The sequence below is a fragment of the Somniosus microcephalus genome, chromosome 18 (assembly GCF_052327205.1).
Source record: "Somniosus microcephalus isolate GS21.2 chromosome 18, FLI_Smic_1.0, whole genome shotgun sequence".
In the NCBI taxonomy this organism is placed as follows: domain Eukaryota; kingdom Metazoa; phylum Chordata; class Chondrichthyes; order Squaliformes; family Somniosidae; genus Somniosus; species Somniosus microcephalus.
Genome location: NC_141004.1, coordinates 18,177,096 through 18,193,530, shown reverse-complemented (window position 1 = coordinate 18,193,530; position 16,435 = coordinate 18,177,096). Strand labels below are relative to the sequence as shown.

Sequence of the window (16,435 nt, the reverse complement as noted above, 5' to 3'; positions counted from 1 at the left end):
AACCACTGACTTGTAGGTGCTTACCGTTACTCTCGCACAATCACCATGAAGTCACAGAAGCGAGCTCGGTGCTAGAATTCCCGCCTCTGGGTCAGAAGGTGGAGGGTTCGAACTCCCACTCCAGACGGTCACGGCGAGTGTGGAGACCGACGCTCCAGATCGGAATCCTGGGTTGACATTGAGAGGATACTTGCGTCCAGTGTGGGTGCCCCCCCCCCATATCGTATGGGTTGTTGGAGCCAATAAAACCCTCTCACCATATAGGACTAATGGTTATAGCCATTGCGCGAGCATTCATGCCACGGCCTGTCAGACTGTGAATCCTTCCAGTATTCTCCAAGGGAGGAGTGCAAAGTTATGATACAATGAATACATAGGAGATACAGCACAGAAACAGGCCATTGGGCCCAATCAGCTTGTGTTGGCGTTTACCCTCCACATTTAAAAAAAATTCCAATATGGGATGTGGGTGTCGCTGGCAAGGCCAGCATTTATTGCCCATCCCTAAGAAGGTGGTGGTGAGCCGCCATTTCAGAGGGCAGTTAAGAGTCAACCACATTTTGTGGGCGGGAGTCACATATAGGCCAGACCGGATAAGGGTGGCAGATTTCCTTCCAGTGAACCAGATGGGTTTTTATGGCGATCGGGTACTTTCATGGTCACCATTACTGATATTAGCTTTTTTTCCAGATTTTTTTTTTAATTAAATGAATTTAAATTCCCCAGCTGCCATGGTGGGACTTGAACTCTCATGCTCTGCAGATTATTAGTCTAGGCCTCTGGATTATTAGGCCAGTAACATAACCACTATGCTACCGTGCCCATCCTATATCCCTTCTACCCCTTTTTCCTTCATCCAATCTAATCTTGAATGTTGACAGTTTCTGCCTCAACCACTGATTCTGGAAGTGAATTCCACGACTCTGTGTGTGAAGAGGTTTCTCCTGCCCTTGGTTCTGAATAACTGTGAGCCATACACTGGGCTGGGTGTCAGTGAAATAACCCCATTGTCCAACCAACTTTCAGAGCAAGACTAGTTATTGGGCTTGCATTGCTCCTCCAATATTAAACTCCTTCCATGGCAAAGTTTTCATCCAAGTCGCCTCCTATGTGCGTTTGAATTTTAATCACATCTAATCATATTTCACACCCCATTCCGGAGACTTGAGCACAAAATCCAGGCTGACACTCCCAGTGTGGTACTGAGGGAGTGCTGCACTGTCGGAGGTGCCGTCTTTCGGATGAGACGTTAAACCGAGGCCCCGTCTGCTCTCAGGTGGACGTAAAAGATCCCACGGGCTCTATTTCGAAGAAGAGCAGAGGAGTTATCCCCGGTGTCCTGGGGCCAATATTTATCCCTCAAATCAACATCTTAAAAAAAAAATATTATCAGGCCATTATCACATTGCTGTTTGTGGGAGCTTGCTGTGCGCAAATTGGCTGCCGCGTTTCCCACATTACAACAGTGACTCCACTTCAAAAGTACATCATTGGCTGTAAAGTGCTTTTGGACGTCTGGTGGTTGTGAAAGGTGCTATAGAAATGCAAGTCTTTTTCTTTCTTGGCCTCTTGTACATAATCATCGTATTCGAAACTACTAAATGGCAATTTAAAACATAACAAAGGTATGTACATACTTTTCCCATCAATTTTTAATCTTTTGCTGTATAATCCTATCCACAAACACCCTGTTATCAAAGGCATGTGCAGAGAATCACACTCCAGAATGGGTGCTATAATAAATAACTTGCATCACCCACCAGGGGGCAATAGATCCTTTAAAAATAATAATTCTTTGTACAATATATCATAGTACCATAACCAGGGGGACACTGCAAATCAGTATCACAGACACATATAAACACAGGCTGAAAATTTGGACACAATTGCAGAAATAAAACCAACATTTAAAAAAAAAAGAAAAACAAATAAGATATCAATCAATAAATTGGTCAGGTGGGCAGGACAGTGGCAGATTGAATTCAATCTGGAGAAGTGTGAGGTAATGCATTTGGGGAGGGCTAACAAGGAAAGGGAATACACATTAAATGGTAGGACACTGAGTAGTGTAGAGGAACAAAGGGACCTTGGAGTGCATGTCCACAGATCCCTGAAGGTAGCAGGCCAGGTAGATAAGGTGGTTAAGAAGGCATACGGAATGCTTGCCTTTATTAGCTGTGGCATAGAATACAAGAGTAGGGGGGGTTATGCTTCAACTGTATAAAACACTAGTTAGGCCTCAGCTAGAGTACTGCGTGCAGTTCTGGTCACCACATTACAGGAAAGATGTGATTGCACTAGAGAGGGTACAGAGGAGATTTACAAGGATGTTGCCAGGAGTAGAGAATCTTGGCTATGAGGAAAGACTGGATAGGCTGGGTTTGTTTTCCTTGGAAGAGGCTGAGGGGAGACCTTATTGAGGTGTATAGAATTATGAGGGGCCTAGATAAAGTGGATAGAAAGGACCTATTTCCCTTAGCAGAGGGGTCAAAAACCAGGGGGCACAGATTTAAAGTAATTGGTGGAACGTTTAGAGGGGATTTGAGGGGAAATTTGTTCACCCAGAGGGTTGTGGGGGTCTGGAACTCACTGCCTGAAAGGGTGGTAGAGGCAGGAACCCTAACCACATTTAAAAAGTACTTGGATGTGCACTTGGGATGCTGTAACCTGCAGGGCTACGGAGCAAGAGCTGGGAAGTGGGATTAGGCTGGAGAGCTCTTTGTTGGCCGGCGCGGACACGATGGGCCGAAATGGCCTCCTTCTGTGCTGTAACTTTCTATGATTCTATGAAATACTTAATATACCAGTGGGCATGGAAAGCTAGCCATTTGTAACGTTCTTTCTAACAAGTAGCTTCTTCCAGATAATTCCATGTTTTTGTGCTAAAGAAATTTGAATTATTCAATCATCTGAATTAAGCATTTTTGTAAACTGCAGCAAAGCGGGATTTTACTTTTTAAAATAATTTGGAATTTTCAGAATTTTAATGACATGACAAGAGTTGATTGGAGATAGAAAGCTGTTGTCAAGTGGGAGACGAGGTATAAAGCTGTGGGCTGAAATTGTGCTGTGCAAGTGTCAGCCGTGGCTCAGTGGATAGCACTTGTGCCTCTGGGTCAGAAGGTTGTGGGTTCAAATCCCACTCCAGAGACTTGAGCACAAAAATCTAGGCTGACACTCCCAGTGCAGTACTGAGGGAATGCTGCACTGTCAGAGGTGCCGTCTTTCAATTAAGACATTAAACTGAGGTCCCAGGGTTGTTTCCCTGAGAGCAGAGAAGGCTGAGGGGGGGGGACCTGATTGTGGTGTACAAAATTATGAGGGGCATAGATAGGGTAGATAGAAAGGAACATTTCCCCTTAGTAGAAGGGTCAATAACCAGGGGGCATAGTTTCAAGGTAAGGGGCAGGAGGTTTAGAGGGGATTTGAGGAAAAACTCTTTTCACCCAGAGGGTGGTTGGAATCTGGAACTCACTGCCTGAAAGGGTGGTAGAGGCAGGAACCCTCACAACATTCAAGAAGCATTTAGATGAGCACTTGAAATGCCATAGCATACAAGGCTGTGCTGTGTAACTCTATGGGCTTGAATTTCCAAGCCCCTTGGAGGTGGGAGCGGTGGGAAAATTGCAGAATCAGGGGGCAGGAACCCATCCCGCCCCCAACCCACCTCCGTGCCAATGTCCCAGGAGGTGGGTATCCGACTTGTGCTGGGAGCCGCCTCCCCGAGGTGGGAAGAGAAGGGGATTAATGCCAGTTAACAGGCAGTTTTTTGCCTAATCCCTATTTTTAGCCCTGAAGTGTGGGCTTCCCGACGGCTCCGAACCACGCCAAGTCAGCGAGGCGGACCGTCGGTCTGCAGGGGTTGGAGGGGTCGAGATGTCCGTTGTGCAGGTGAGTGATGGGTGCAGAGATAAGTGTGTGAGGTAAGTGTAAAGTCTTTTAATAAGTTTTACTTACCTTTACTTTCTCCTGCAGGCTTCCTCCCTTCAGGTCTCTGGAGTCCCTCAGCTCACCGGCACAGAAAGCAGAATGGCCGCTGAACTGTCAAAAGCTGCAGCCTCTGCTTTCTGGTCTGGAGAGATCTCTAACTGAGTCTGAGTAGAAGGACTCAAGTTAGAAGACAGATTGTCAGTGTTTGACAGCTTCACAGAGCCGTCAAATGCTGATTTTTCATCTGTCAAAAGCTCGTGACAGATGAAATGTCAATCACTGACGTCACCAGTAACTAGGTGTCCCTTAATTGGCCTGCTGAGCCCGCTGGGCGGGCTTAACAAGGTCAATCAAGGGAAAATAGTGTGGGTTGGCCACAAGTCGATGGAGGCGGGACTACAACCCAAAAAGTGGGAGTCCCGCCTCCATCATGTCCCCATTGATAAATTCGAGCCCAATGTCTCTATGACTCCCGTCTGAGAAATGTGAACTCTGTTTTGTTCTCTCTGCTGATGCTGCCTGACCTGCTGAGTGTCTCCGATCTACTTGTAGCTGGCAGGTCAGATATAGCCCCACCCTTTCCATGAGTTTCAACAGCACACAGCTATTGGGCCTCGGGCGGTTCATAAAGGCAAAAGAAAATAGATGGATGTCAAGCCAAAAAAAAGGATATTGAGAAGGGTGACCAAAAGAAGGAGTTTCAAGGAGGGTCTTGAAGGAAGAGTGGGAGCTGAAGAGGCAGAGGGGTTTTGGGAGGGAATTCCAGAGTGTGGGGCCTAGACAGCTGACAGCATGGCCGTCAATCCTAGGGTGAAGAGAGGGCAATGTACAAATAGATCGAGAGATTAACAGTTTTTCACCTACAATTGATTAAGCATTTATGCTGTATTGACTAGATTTGAATGACAGTCTGTCCAGCTAGATGGAGGATTATATAAGGTTAAGCATAGACAAAAGATGATGGAAAGTTGTGTGGAATAGGATAGTTCCTTAGTGGCTGGGACGATGGAAATGCCTCATCAAGGAAGTCAAAGGCAAATAACGTAGAACATAGTTAGATGAGGCCCATTCCAAGGTATGAGCACATAATCAAGGCTGATCGTTCAGTTTAGTTCGGAGGGAGTGCTGAATTGTCAGAAATGCTGAATTGCTGGAAGTGCCACCTTTCGAAAGAGGCAACAATCTGGTGGACATGAAAGATCCATGGTACTTTCTTTTTTGAAGGTGATGATGATGAGCAGGGAGTTCTCCCGGTGTCCCAGCCAACATTAATCCCACAACCAGCACAACCCAAACAGATTAACTGGTGCTTCATCTCATTGCTGTTTGTGGGATCTTGCTGTGCACAATTTGGTTACCACGTTTGTCTACAAAACAACAGGTTCCGAAGACGTCATTAGCTGTGAAGTGCTCTGGGATGTCCCAAGAACTTGCAAGTCCTTTCTCTCTTAAGGCAGCTGGATCTTAATTTACCTTTTTGTGGGACAGGGAGCAACTTTGCAGAATTTTCCCAGGAGGCAACATGGTGTTGGACAGAGTCCACGGTAAACACCAGCTGCACGCGACTTGTAGCTTTGGATGTCTACACAGGGTGTCCCGTAATCTACCAACCTCTGATGTACAAGCTTTAATGAGAAAAACAATGTTCATATATTTTCAGTGGTTTCTGGCTATTAATGTAGACCACAACTCCACTAACCACTTAAGATGGAAAGGTTGAAGGTCACTGCTGCAGATCATTTATTCCATTCGACGGTATCCGTCCTCTTCCACACACTAGCACGTTATCACAAGGGAGTTTTTCATGACCTGTTGACTCTCTCTTTCAGACGAACCTTTGGTGAGTAACTCGCAAGACAGCATCTCTTCACGGAGCAGGCTTAACATGTCCAAGGAGCCCAGCGTTCCTGTAAAAAGCAGGGAGTGCAAATTGTTAATGACAAGTTAAATCCACTGATTGTTCCTCCTTTTTTTAAAAATATCTCGCTGTTGTGATCCCTTACCATGTCCAGCACTGTAGCAGGAGTCCAAAGTGTTCATTAAGATTTTCCCCAACGACCGTCTGGAAATGTTCTGTGAGCGAGTAGAATAAAAAGTGAGCATGACTTGGAACAAAAGAAACTTCAAGGTGGAAGATAAGGGTTGGAAACAAAGACCTTAACATAAAAACATAAATAGGAGCAGGAGTCGGCCATTCGGCCCCTCGAGCCTGCTCCGCCATTCAATAAGATCACGGCTGATCTTCTACCTCAACTCCACCTTCCCACGCTATCGCCATATCCCTTGATTCTCTTAGTATCCAAAAATCTATCGACCTCTGTCTTGAATATACTCAACGACTGAGCCTCCACAGCCCTCTGGGGTAGAGAATTCCAAAGATTCACAACCTTTTGAGTGAAGAAATTTATCCTCATCTCAGTCCTAAATGGCCGAGCCCTTATTCTGAGACTGTGACCCCTAGTTCTAGATTCCCCAGCCAGGGGAAACATCCTCCCTGCATCTAGCCTGTCAAGCCCCTTTAAGAATTTTATACATTTCAATGAGATAACTTCTCATTCTTCGAAACTCTAGGGAATATAGGCCGAGTCTACTCAATTTCTCCTCATAGGACAATCCTCCCATCCCAGGACAATCACCCCCCCCACCCCCATCAAGGCACACAGCAGTGGGTTCAAGTGGTGAGCAATTAAACTCAACCACCTTGAAATGCATTGCCCACTTGAAACAGATTTGCTTCCAGCCAGTCAGTTTGGGTGCCTGCATGATTTCCAGAGCAGTTGGTAACAACAATAAAAAAAAATGTCGCCATGTGAATGGACCTCTGGATGTGCAGAGGGTGGAGGCAAGTAGTCGCAGGATCCACATACAGAAATGCCAACTCAAAATCACTGCCAGAAGTTACTGAGCTCATATGTACTCTGAAAATTCCATCCCTTGTTGTCAGAGGAAGGCTGGAGGAGCTATAGGTAGCAGAGCATAACCTGCACGTGTTATGGCCATCCTGTGATGGCAGGACTGTCGTATGAGGAGAGATTGGGTCGACTAGGCCTGTATTCACTAGAGTTTAGAAGAATGAGAGGGGATCCCATTGAAACGTATAAAATTCTGACAGGGCTAGACAGACTGGATGCAGGGAGGATGTTTCCCCTGGCTGGGGGGGGATCTAGAACGAGGGGTCACATGCTCAGGATACGGGGTAGGACATTTAGGACTGAGATGAGGAGAAATTTCTTCACTCAGAGGGTGGTGAACCTGTGGAATTCTCTATCACAGAAGGCTGTGGAGGTCAAGTCACTGAATATGTTTAAGAAGGAGATAGATAGATTTCTAGACACAAAAGGCGTCAAGGGGTATGGGGAGAGAGCGGGAATATGGTACTGAGATAGGGGATCAGCCATGATGGCGGAGCAGGCTCGAAGGGCCGAATGGCCTACTCCTGCTCCTATTTTTCTATGTTTCTACCCTGGATTCAGCTGTAGCTGTCCTCAAAACTGTCCTTCAACCCAGCCCCATGCTTTGTGGGTCTTCTTGACAAAAGGCCAAGCCTCTGGTGGCACGTAGACCCATAGGACTGTCACTGCTGGCAGCAAGCGGGCACATTCCATGCCATGACAAAGTGCTGCCAATCCCCAAACTCACGCATGAATAAAGCACCTGTGAGGATGGATCTCCACCGTAAGGGTGATTGATGTACAGAGTCCAATTTGAAATGCATGAAATCTGGGGTGCTTTTTCTAGATGCCTACTTGAGATGATAGTGCCCAGAAATGCTGTATCCCCGCACCCCCTTTCACCTAGTGACAGAGGGGCTGGCCACACAACCCGCAGAGTGAACGAGACCGGCTTCCACCTTGTAAATGCCACAATGGGACTGACCCAACCCGGGATGCCACACACCCACCCTCTCCACCACAGAGCCACGGCCAGCAATTAACTCGAACGTGGATTCCCAGCCAAACCCCTAAAGCCCTGCCTGCCTGTTTAATGCATGGGGATGAGATATCAACGTCTGAAGTGCTGTGCGCACACCAGGCCAATCCCACAATCTTGTGCACCGAGCAGGGAACTGCGCTCACGTGCAGGGCGCTTTAGTAATTTGCACGGCGTCCATTTATAATCATGGGCCGCATGCTCGCACTTTCCCGTAATCCATTCCCTACGAGCACAGCTCCTCGGGGGGTGTGTGATCAGCCATGATGTAAACTAATTGAACCTGATGTCAGGTAAAGTTCAAAAACAGAATCACTAGTCTGATGGAGCTACGGGCATTATTGGTGCGTTATGAATGTTAAGACACACAATCTGTCAGCAAAAATGAGCTGAGACTAACGTCCTTCAGTAGAGAACCCCCCCCAAGTAGAGTTGAATCTAATCCTACAGACACTCATTAGATCCTACAACAATGAAGTTAACAGCAGGTGTTCATCCGAGATAATTACCAGCGCTCGCAGCTGCTGCAGGAGCTGTAGTGCGTCAGTCAGCTTCTCTTCGATCAGCGAGAGTCGCACACGATCTGTTTCGACCATCTGGAGTTCCATTCTCAGCATTTCCACTTCCTCCCCTTTCAGCTGCAGCTCTTTTGACATTGAGCAGGCCACCTGTGAAACAAGGTACAATTCACACTGAGACTTTGGCAGTCGAAAGAAAGAAAGACTTGCATTTATATAGCGCCTTTCAGGACCTCCCGAAGCGCTTTACAGCCAACAAAGTATTTTTTGAAGTGCAGTCACTGTTGTAATGTAGGAAATGTGGCAGCCAATTTGCGCACAGCAAGCTCCCACAAACAGCAATGAGATAATGACCAGGTAATCAGATTTTAATGATGTTGGTTGAGGGATAAATGTTGGCCAGGACACCGGGGAGATCTCCCCTGCTTTTCTTCAAAAGAGTGGCATGGAATCTCCACTTGAGAGGGCAGGTGTTTTACGTCTCATCCGAAAGACGGACAAGCGATCACAAGTACAGATTGTCTCCAATACAATCCTGTGATTCCCTGTGTCCAGAGTTATTCAACTTGTTACTTATTTTCTCCCCTTCCCCTTTTTAAGATTTTCCCATGTCGTGCAATATACCCAGCCAAGATTTGGCAGATAATCTGCCCCACCTGTAGGTTGGTGGGACACAGGTCTTGAGCTGCCATTCACCGCACAGTGAGTTCCAGCTCTCCGCTATGAGGGCATGTCAGACCAGCCGGGAGGAAATATCCGAGGCCACGACAGTCCAGGCCACTCTCATGTATCTCCTCGTGGAAGGTTATAGATTCACAATAGTAAAAGTCTAGAATCCGGCTTCACCTCCCCCTCTGCCTGGGAAGCAGGATGAGCTGGTGGACAATTGGGAAGCCGGAGTGTGGGGAGAGAGACAGGATCAGAGGCTTCTGCAGGATGGGGAATCTGAGCAAGAGGAAAGTAATGAGTCAACAGCATTTTCATTAATTTTTTTTTTTTTTAAACACACCAGATTCCTGTTCCCTAGGAATAGGGAGCTACAATCCCACAAAACATGACTGGCTGGGGTTGAATGCAATGCCTATAGTTTCTAGGACGCAATTAGAATATATTCCCAGAAACCACACTTGAGCTAAGGCAGCTGTCCTTTGTGGGACTGGGGCATGTCTAGCTCGAGAGTTATGTAATAGGGAGACCAGTTTGAACCTTGAGATTTAATTCCAAACAAAAAAATACTAATAGCTGATGGTGTTGACTTAAGTTGAGCAAATAAGGCAGGAATTCGGGCGTGTAAAACTTGTTCAGCATGTGCTGAGTCCTGCCTAAACGAGCGAGCCCGTCTGCCTGAACAACAACAACCACTTGCATTTCGCACAAAAACATCCCAAAATATTTCACTGAGGCGTAATCAAAATTTGGATGCCGAGCCAAAGAAAGAGATATTGGGAGGGGTGTCCAAAAGAGGTGCAATTTGAGAAACGTTTTAAAGCAGGATGAGCTGGTGGACAATTGGGAAGCCGGAGTGTGGGGGGAGAGACAGGATCAGAGGCTTCTGCAGGATGGGGAATCTGAGCAGTGAGTCGACAGAAAGTGGAAAGTAATGTTCAACAGCATTTTCATTCATTTTGATTTTTTTTTTAAACACACCAGATTCCTGTTTAGGGACGGTCTAGCATGGGACCAAGGCAGCTGAAGGCACAACCACCAATGGTGGGAAGGAAGGGGTGAGGGGGGGGGCGGGGGTGAGGCATACGTGGCCAGAGTCAGTGGAAAGGACACTTCAGGAGTTTGTTTGGCTAGAGGAGATGGGGAAGGGCAAGGTCATGAGGGATTATACAGTAGGAGGAGGTTGAGGTTGAAAGGGAGTGCCTGAGGATAGGGAATCATTTACAATGTCGTCTAACACTGGAGCCAGGAAGAGACGTTGGGGTGTCGGCAGTATCGCGGGGATGGGCTCAAGGGAGCAGAAGGTGGGTCTCGTGGATTGGATGAGCACAGAAAGGGCATTGGGGAGAAATTAGAGAGAAATTGGAGACATGAGTTCTGGACTAGGGCTGGGGGAAGGATTGGCTTGGTAGACAAGGGGAAGAGGCTGAGGGAGCTGAATGGATGGTGTCTCTCTTAATGACAAAGAAGGTCATGAACTCCTCGCACTTATTTGCATAAAGTTAATAATCATATTGGTTCAACTGGCTGATTTTGTATTTCTAATCTCAATGTATGCTCCTTGATTCTAAACAAAAATCTAAATCCCTAATGGTCTGGTTCAGAACAGCAAAGGGGGTAACTGGAGTGGCAGGCTAGATGGACCAGTGCTGGTCTTCTGCCTGAAATACACGAGTATATGAAATTCTCATTCTCATGTTTAAATCCCTCAGGTCCTCGCCCATCCCCAGTCCTATAACCTTCTCCAGCCCAACAAATGCCCGAACTCTCTTCCTTGGACTTGTGCATCTCCTTCATCCCTTTGCTTCACTATTGGTGGCCGTGCTTTCAGCCACACTCGCATTCCCTCCCTAAACTCCTCTGCCCCTCCTCCTCCTTTAAGACCCTCCTTAAAACCAACCTCTTTGAACAAGTTTCTGGTTCAAATGTCTCCCTCTTTGGCTTGGCATTCATTTTTTGATTACTCCTTTTATGAAGGGCCTTGGGAAGTTTTTTCCACATTAAAGGCATGATATAAATGCACGTTGTTTATCAATTTCCAACCCTGTGCCCTAAGGTTTCAACTGATGGTTTAAATTTGTGGGGGGGGGAATTGGGTTGCTTTGCGCCTCCCGTTAGCACCCCGGGGGGGCACAAACGGGGCACAAAGCCCCTAGTGCCTGGGCACGGTGTCGCTAACGCCTCCCGCGAAATTCAGCAGGAGGTTAGCGGCGGCGGTAGCCGGTAGCGCCTTGCGGCGCAGCGCCTCCGGCAATGATGTCATCGCCGTGCGCAGCACCGCGCTCGCGCCCCAGCCGCAAACTTTGGTCGCGCCCCCGTGTGTTATTGCAGCTGCACCCATCCAAGTATGTAGTGAGTATTCCATCACACTCCTGACTTGTGCCTTAGGGGTGGTGGAGAGACTTTGGTGAGTCACTCGCCACAGAAGACCCACCCTCTGACCTGTTCTAGTTCTTGCTGCAGATTGTTCAAAACATTTATTACTGCGTAAGAGATTTTTTTTCCTTAATTTACTGTCCCGTAATCCTACTTTACTGTCATTTTAAAGTAATATTCAGGTTTGTCCCAGCTATAACATTCACTATTTAGTACGACTGAACGAGGTTCCTCTTAACCTCCTCTTCCTCGGGTTGGATAAATACTGTGGCAACAAGAGCCGGTCAGAGGCTGGGTATTCTGCGGCGAGTGTCTCACCTCCTGACTCCCCAAAGCCTTTCCACCATCTACAAGGCAGGGGTGTGATGGAATACTCTCCACTTGCCTGGATGAGTGCAGCTCCAACAACACTCAAGGAGCTCAACACCATCCAGGACAAAGCAGCCCGCTTGATTGGCACCCCATCCACCACCTTAAACATTCACTCCCTCCACCTCCGGCGTACTGTGGCTGCAGTGTGTACCATCTGCAAGATGCACTGCAGCAACTCGCCAAGGCTTCTTCGGCAGCACCTCCCAAACCCGCGACCTCTACCACCTAGAAGGACAAGGGCAGCAGGCACATGGGAACACCACCACCTCCAAGTTCCCTTCACACCATCCTGACTTGGAAGTATATCGGCAGTTCCTTCATCGTCGCTGGGTCAAAATCCTGGAACTCCCTCCCTAACAGCATTGTGGGAGTATCTTCACCACAAGAAGGCGACTCACCACCACCTTCTCAAGGGCAATTAGGGATGGGCAATAAATGCTGGCCTTGCCAGCGACACCCACATCCCAGGATTGAATTTTTTTTTTTAAATGACAAAGGAAAATCGGGCAAGGATGCCTACTGACACATCCCCATCCCTGCCAGCGCTGCAGTACCTGTTCCTCCTCTACCCCCCTCAACCTTGCTACAGGGATCTTGGGCATCCATCCCTTGCCTTTCCTTCCCCATTTAAATGAGGGGCACGGGAGCGGTTGGGGGGGGGGGGGGGCAAGGCCAGGGAACTTGACTGATTTCCCAGCCTCAACTGCCACCGACCCAAGAGACCACCAAGACATGGGTGGCGGTGGATCCTGCAGTAGCAGCAACAAGCACGCTCTGCTGAATTTTGGAGGGAGACTATGGTCATTATCTCTGCTTTGAGGTCCCTTGACTCGTGAAGAGAAATTTAATAACCTTTGGGCTCTTCTGCCCCTTTTAACTGTTCCTTCTGGTGGTGCAACAGACATCCTACTGCAGCACCACCATTTCTTCCTCTCTTCTTCTATCCAACCCATAGACTCTAGAATCTAGGAAGAGGAGGTTAAGAGGAGCCGCATTCAGTCGTACTCCCTCCTTGTGGCAAGAAGCCTGCCCTGCCCAAGTAATGACCTCCCAACCCAGTAAAATAGGTTGGATTTACGGCATCAGATGAAAGGCCATGCCCCAACTGTCCGCCTGTGGGAAGACCAGTCCAAGTAGAATATTCAGCTTTGTTTATCTCTAGTCTTTCTTCTTCGCTCATTTGCTTTACGCCTGGGATCAGTCCCGTCACTCTTCCCTCCACCCTCAGTATTTGCATGTTCTTTTTTGTGGCGATCAGAACTGAACACAACACCACAAATGATTGCAAGCAAGTCTTTCCTCGGCTCCCTGCCCTGATGACGTACCTGGTTAGTGAAGCATCACGCTGTACCTGAGAACATTCTACTTGTGACTGCCATACCTTATAATCTACCCTCGATTTGAGAGCTAACAATGGGTTGCTTCAAGTGCACTCAAACTACAGAAAATGCATTGACACTTAAAAAAAATCTTAGTTGACTAAATTGAAAAAACTTGCTTTCTGGAACCATGAGAAAAGCCGAGTTTATTTCCCAGCGTTTCCCACAGTAGAGACACTGTCCTAGTAATACAGGGACCTCGAAATGACCTATAAACTTTGGGCTAAAAATTGAGTAGCGGAGGAGGGAAAGAAGGAAAGTGAGTACATATTTATTAACCAGCAGTGCATTGTGCAAGTCTGTAATTTTTAGATTTGCACCATTTGGCAGAGTTTCCTGATTATCGTCCATACCTTCTCTATCTCAGTCTGGAGCTCTGCCACTCGTCTCTCCTTGTTCTTTAGCTGTGCTGCGAGTTCCCCTTCTCTTTCCATCAGTGTGGGGGAGGTCGTGGCACCACTCTTCTTGTTGCCACAGCTGCAGTTGTGAGACAGCAGTCGTCGTAATGTGCTACTATGGCACCTATTGAATGCGAGGAGAATTTAAAATAAGCCCCAAGTTACCAAACCTCCAAAATCTGCCAAATCATTAGCATCCCCACACAGCTGTTGCTTGTTCATGGGAGTGCTGTTAATATTAAGTGAGGGATTAAAGAGGATATTGCACAAATATTAGAAAACAAAGCAAAGAGTTAGATAGGCTCAACGGTTTTAGAGAACTAACTTGCATTTATATAGATCCTTTCATGACCTCAGGATGTCCCAAAGCACTTTACAGCCAATGAAGGACTTTTTGAAGTGTCCTCACTGTCCTAATGTAGGAAATGCGGCAGCCAGCAAGCTCCCACAAACAGCAATGAGATAAATGACCAGATAATCTGTTTTCAGTGATGTTTGGTGGGGTGGATATATATTGGACAGAACACCAGGGAGAATTACCCTGCTCTTCTTCGAAATAGTAACCGCGGGATCTTCTGCATCCACCTGAGAAGGAAGATGGGGTTTTATCTTGTTCCTAAATTGTTGACCGCTATTGATTGGCGTCGTCAAATATGGACGGTGATAAATGGGACAGTTTCAGTTCCATCACGTACATATTTATCACTTTCTGGTAAGTCGGAGATATTTACCTCGTGTGTCAAGAATATCTCTTGAGATTTACTGCCTCTGCCTTGCGATTGTGGTATGAGAAGGAGTTGGGAGAAGACGGCTGAGGAGTTAGTTAGCTTGGTGTAACATTGTAAACTCTTTATTAAGCAATGCCGTGTCTTTCAGCAGCAAACTGCAGGCCAGTGTTTAAAGCAAAGTGGGACACTCCTGAAATCCATGTGGAACAGCAGCGGAGAAACGTTGGGAATGAAGTATCTAGAACAAAGCCCTGGTGGGGGGGGAGGAGACTAAGGGTGCATTTACATAGTATTTACAGCACAGAAACATTCGGCCCAACAGGTCTGTGCTGCTGTTTATGCTCCGCTCCTCCCACCTTACTTCATCTCACCCTATCAAAGATCTTGCAGATGTCACCAGCTTGGATTTGCTGTCATTTTCCAGTAATTATGTCTTCTTTATCTCTGAAATTTTGATCCTAATCATTTTCATTCTTACAGACAGTTAGTCCTCCACTAACTTCAGCGTTTAAAAATGATAGGTATGAAAATAATTAAATACTGAATGTGCGGCGGTTTCACACGGCACTGATGCTGCAGGGCAACGTCCTGAGTGCATGCAGGCAGCGAGGAACCTCTCGCTCCAACGACGCCTAACCAAATCGTGTGCAGCCCGCTACGCACTGGGGGCATCCCTGCCGCCAACACGTACTTGGGGAAACTATCCCAGTGTAAGTGTTGCCTGAAGCCTGGCCTGATACCGGAGCAGAATGGGGTGAGAATCCCCAGAGGAGGGAGTGTCACTCCGCTTCACCCCGGAGTCAGGTCGAGTCTTAACAGCCGATGTATGCTGCACCGGTTTGGCAGCAAAGTCAACACCAGACCCATCTCTTAATGTCTCTTCTTTCATCCCCTCCCCCATTTCCCAGCCCTCAAACTGTCTTTTGTTTCATTTCCTGCCTTTTCTCTCAGTCCTGACGAAGGGTTTCGACCTGAAACGTTGACTCTATTTCTCTCTCCACGGATGTTGCCTGGCCTGCTGAGTTTTTCCAGCATTTCCTGTTGTTATACCAGACCTATAGGTCAGGATTGTCCTCCTCTGTGCTCCCCATTCATTCTAATGGATGGGAAGTCATGAGCTGGAGGGCACAGAGGGTGAAAGTTGTGACTGGAGTGCAATACCCCCCGAGCGAAACGTCCTGGGGTGCTTTAAAATATGGGCGGACCGTTGTGGAAACTTGACACTCTCTGGTATCATACTTTCAGGCACCTCCCCTTTCACTGGGATGGTTTTCAACTGCAGAAAACAGCATTCCTGTTTGGTCGAGGTGTGCCGTGATAATTCCAAAATTAGTACTTCACAAAATAAAACCAGAGCAGACTGCTTTTAAAGAGCTAAAGTTAAACTCCCCACCCACTACATTTGGGTTGGTCGGCTGGGCTGCAAGTGATCTCTTCTGGTCCCTGTACATTCCAATCTTCCTGATGCTAACTTCAAAATAGCCTTGCCCTCTTAATTCAAAATTGTTTCACTCAGATTATCTGAAAATTCACATTTTAGTACAGAAGGAGGTTGACTAGGGTTTCTCCTTGATGTTATACCCTCCTCCCTGCCTTTGTTACCTCTAGACTTGACTATTCCAACGCACTCCTGGCTGGCCTCCCACATTCCACCCTACGTAAACTTGAGGTCATCCAAAACGCAGCTGCCCATGTCCTAACTCGCACCAAGTCCCGTTCACCCATCACCCCTGTGCTCGCTGACCTACATTGGCTCCCAGTTGAGCAGCGCCTCGATTTCAAAATTCTCATTCTTGTTTTCAAATCCCTCCATGGCCTCGCCCCTCCATATCTCTGTAATCTCCTCCAGCCCCACAACCCCCCCCGAGATATCAGCGCTCCTCTAATTCTGCCCTCTTGAGCATCCCTGATTATAATCGCTCAACCTTTGGCGGCTGTGCCTTCTGTTGCCTGGGCCCTAAGCTCTGGAATTCCCTGCCTTAACCTCTCTGCCTCTCTACCTCTCTTTCCTCCTTTAAGACGCTCCTTAAAACCTACCTCTTTGACCAAGCTTTTGGTCACCTGCCCTAATTTATCCTTATGTGGCTCGGTGTTAAATTTGTTATCTTAAAATACTCCTGTGCAGCGCCTTGGGGCGT

General features: G+C 47.3%; 1 protein-coding gene across 1 annotated transcript in view; it reads right to left on the bottom strand.

Annotated features, from left to right (window-relative positions):
• Nucleotides 1-1,630: 1,630 nt before the first annotated feature.
• LOC147105064 (EF-hand and coiled-coil domain-containing protein 1-like) overlaps nucleotides 1,631-16,435 on the bottom strand; it is a 28,612-nt gene continuing 13,807 nt past the window's right edge. Inside the window, exons 4-7 of the mRNA XM_086011128.1 lie at nucleotides 13,525-13,693; nucleotides 8,370-8,528; nucleotides 5,934-6,003; nucleotides 1,631-5,837 (exon numbers count right to left, since the gene is read on the bottom strand). Of these exons, the coding sequence (XP_085867254.1) occupies nucleotides 5,707-5,837; nucleotides 5,934-6,003; nucleotides 8,370-8,528; nucleotides 13,525-13,693 (529 nt within the window). The 3' untranslated portion in view covers nucleotides 1,631-5,706. The remainder of the gene's footprint in view (nucleotides 5,838-5,933; nucleotides 6,004-8,369; nucleotides 8,529-13,524; nucleotides 13,694-16,435) is intronic.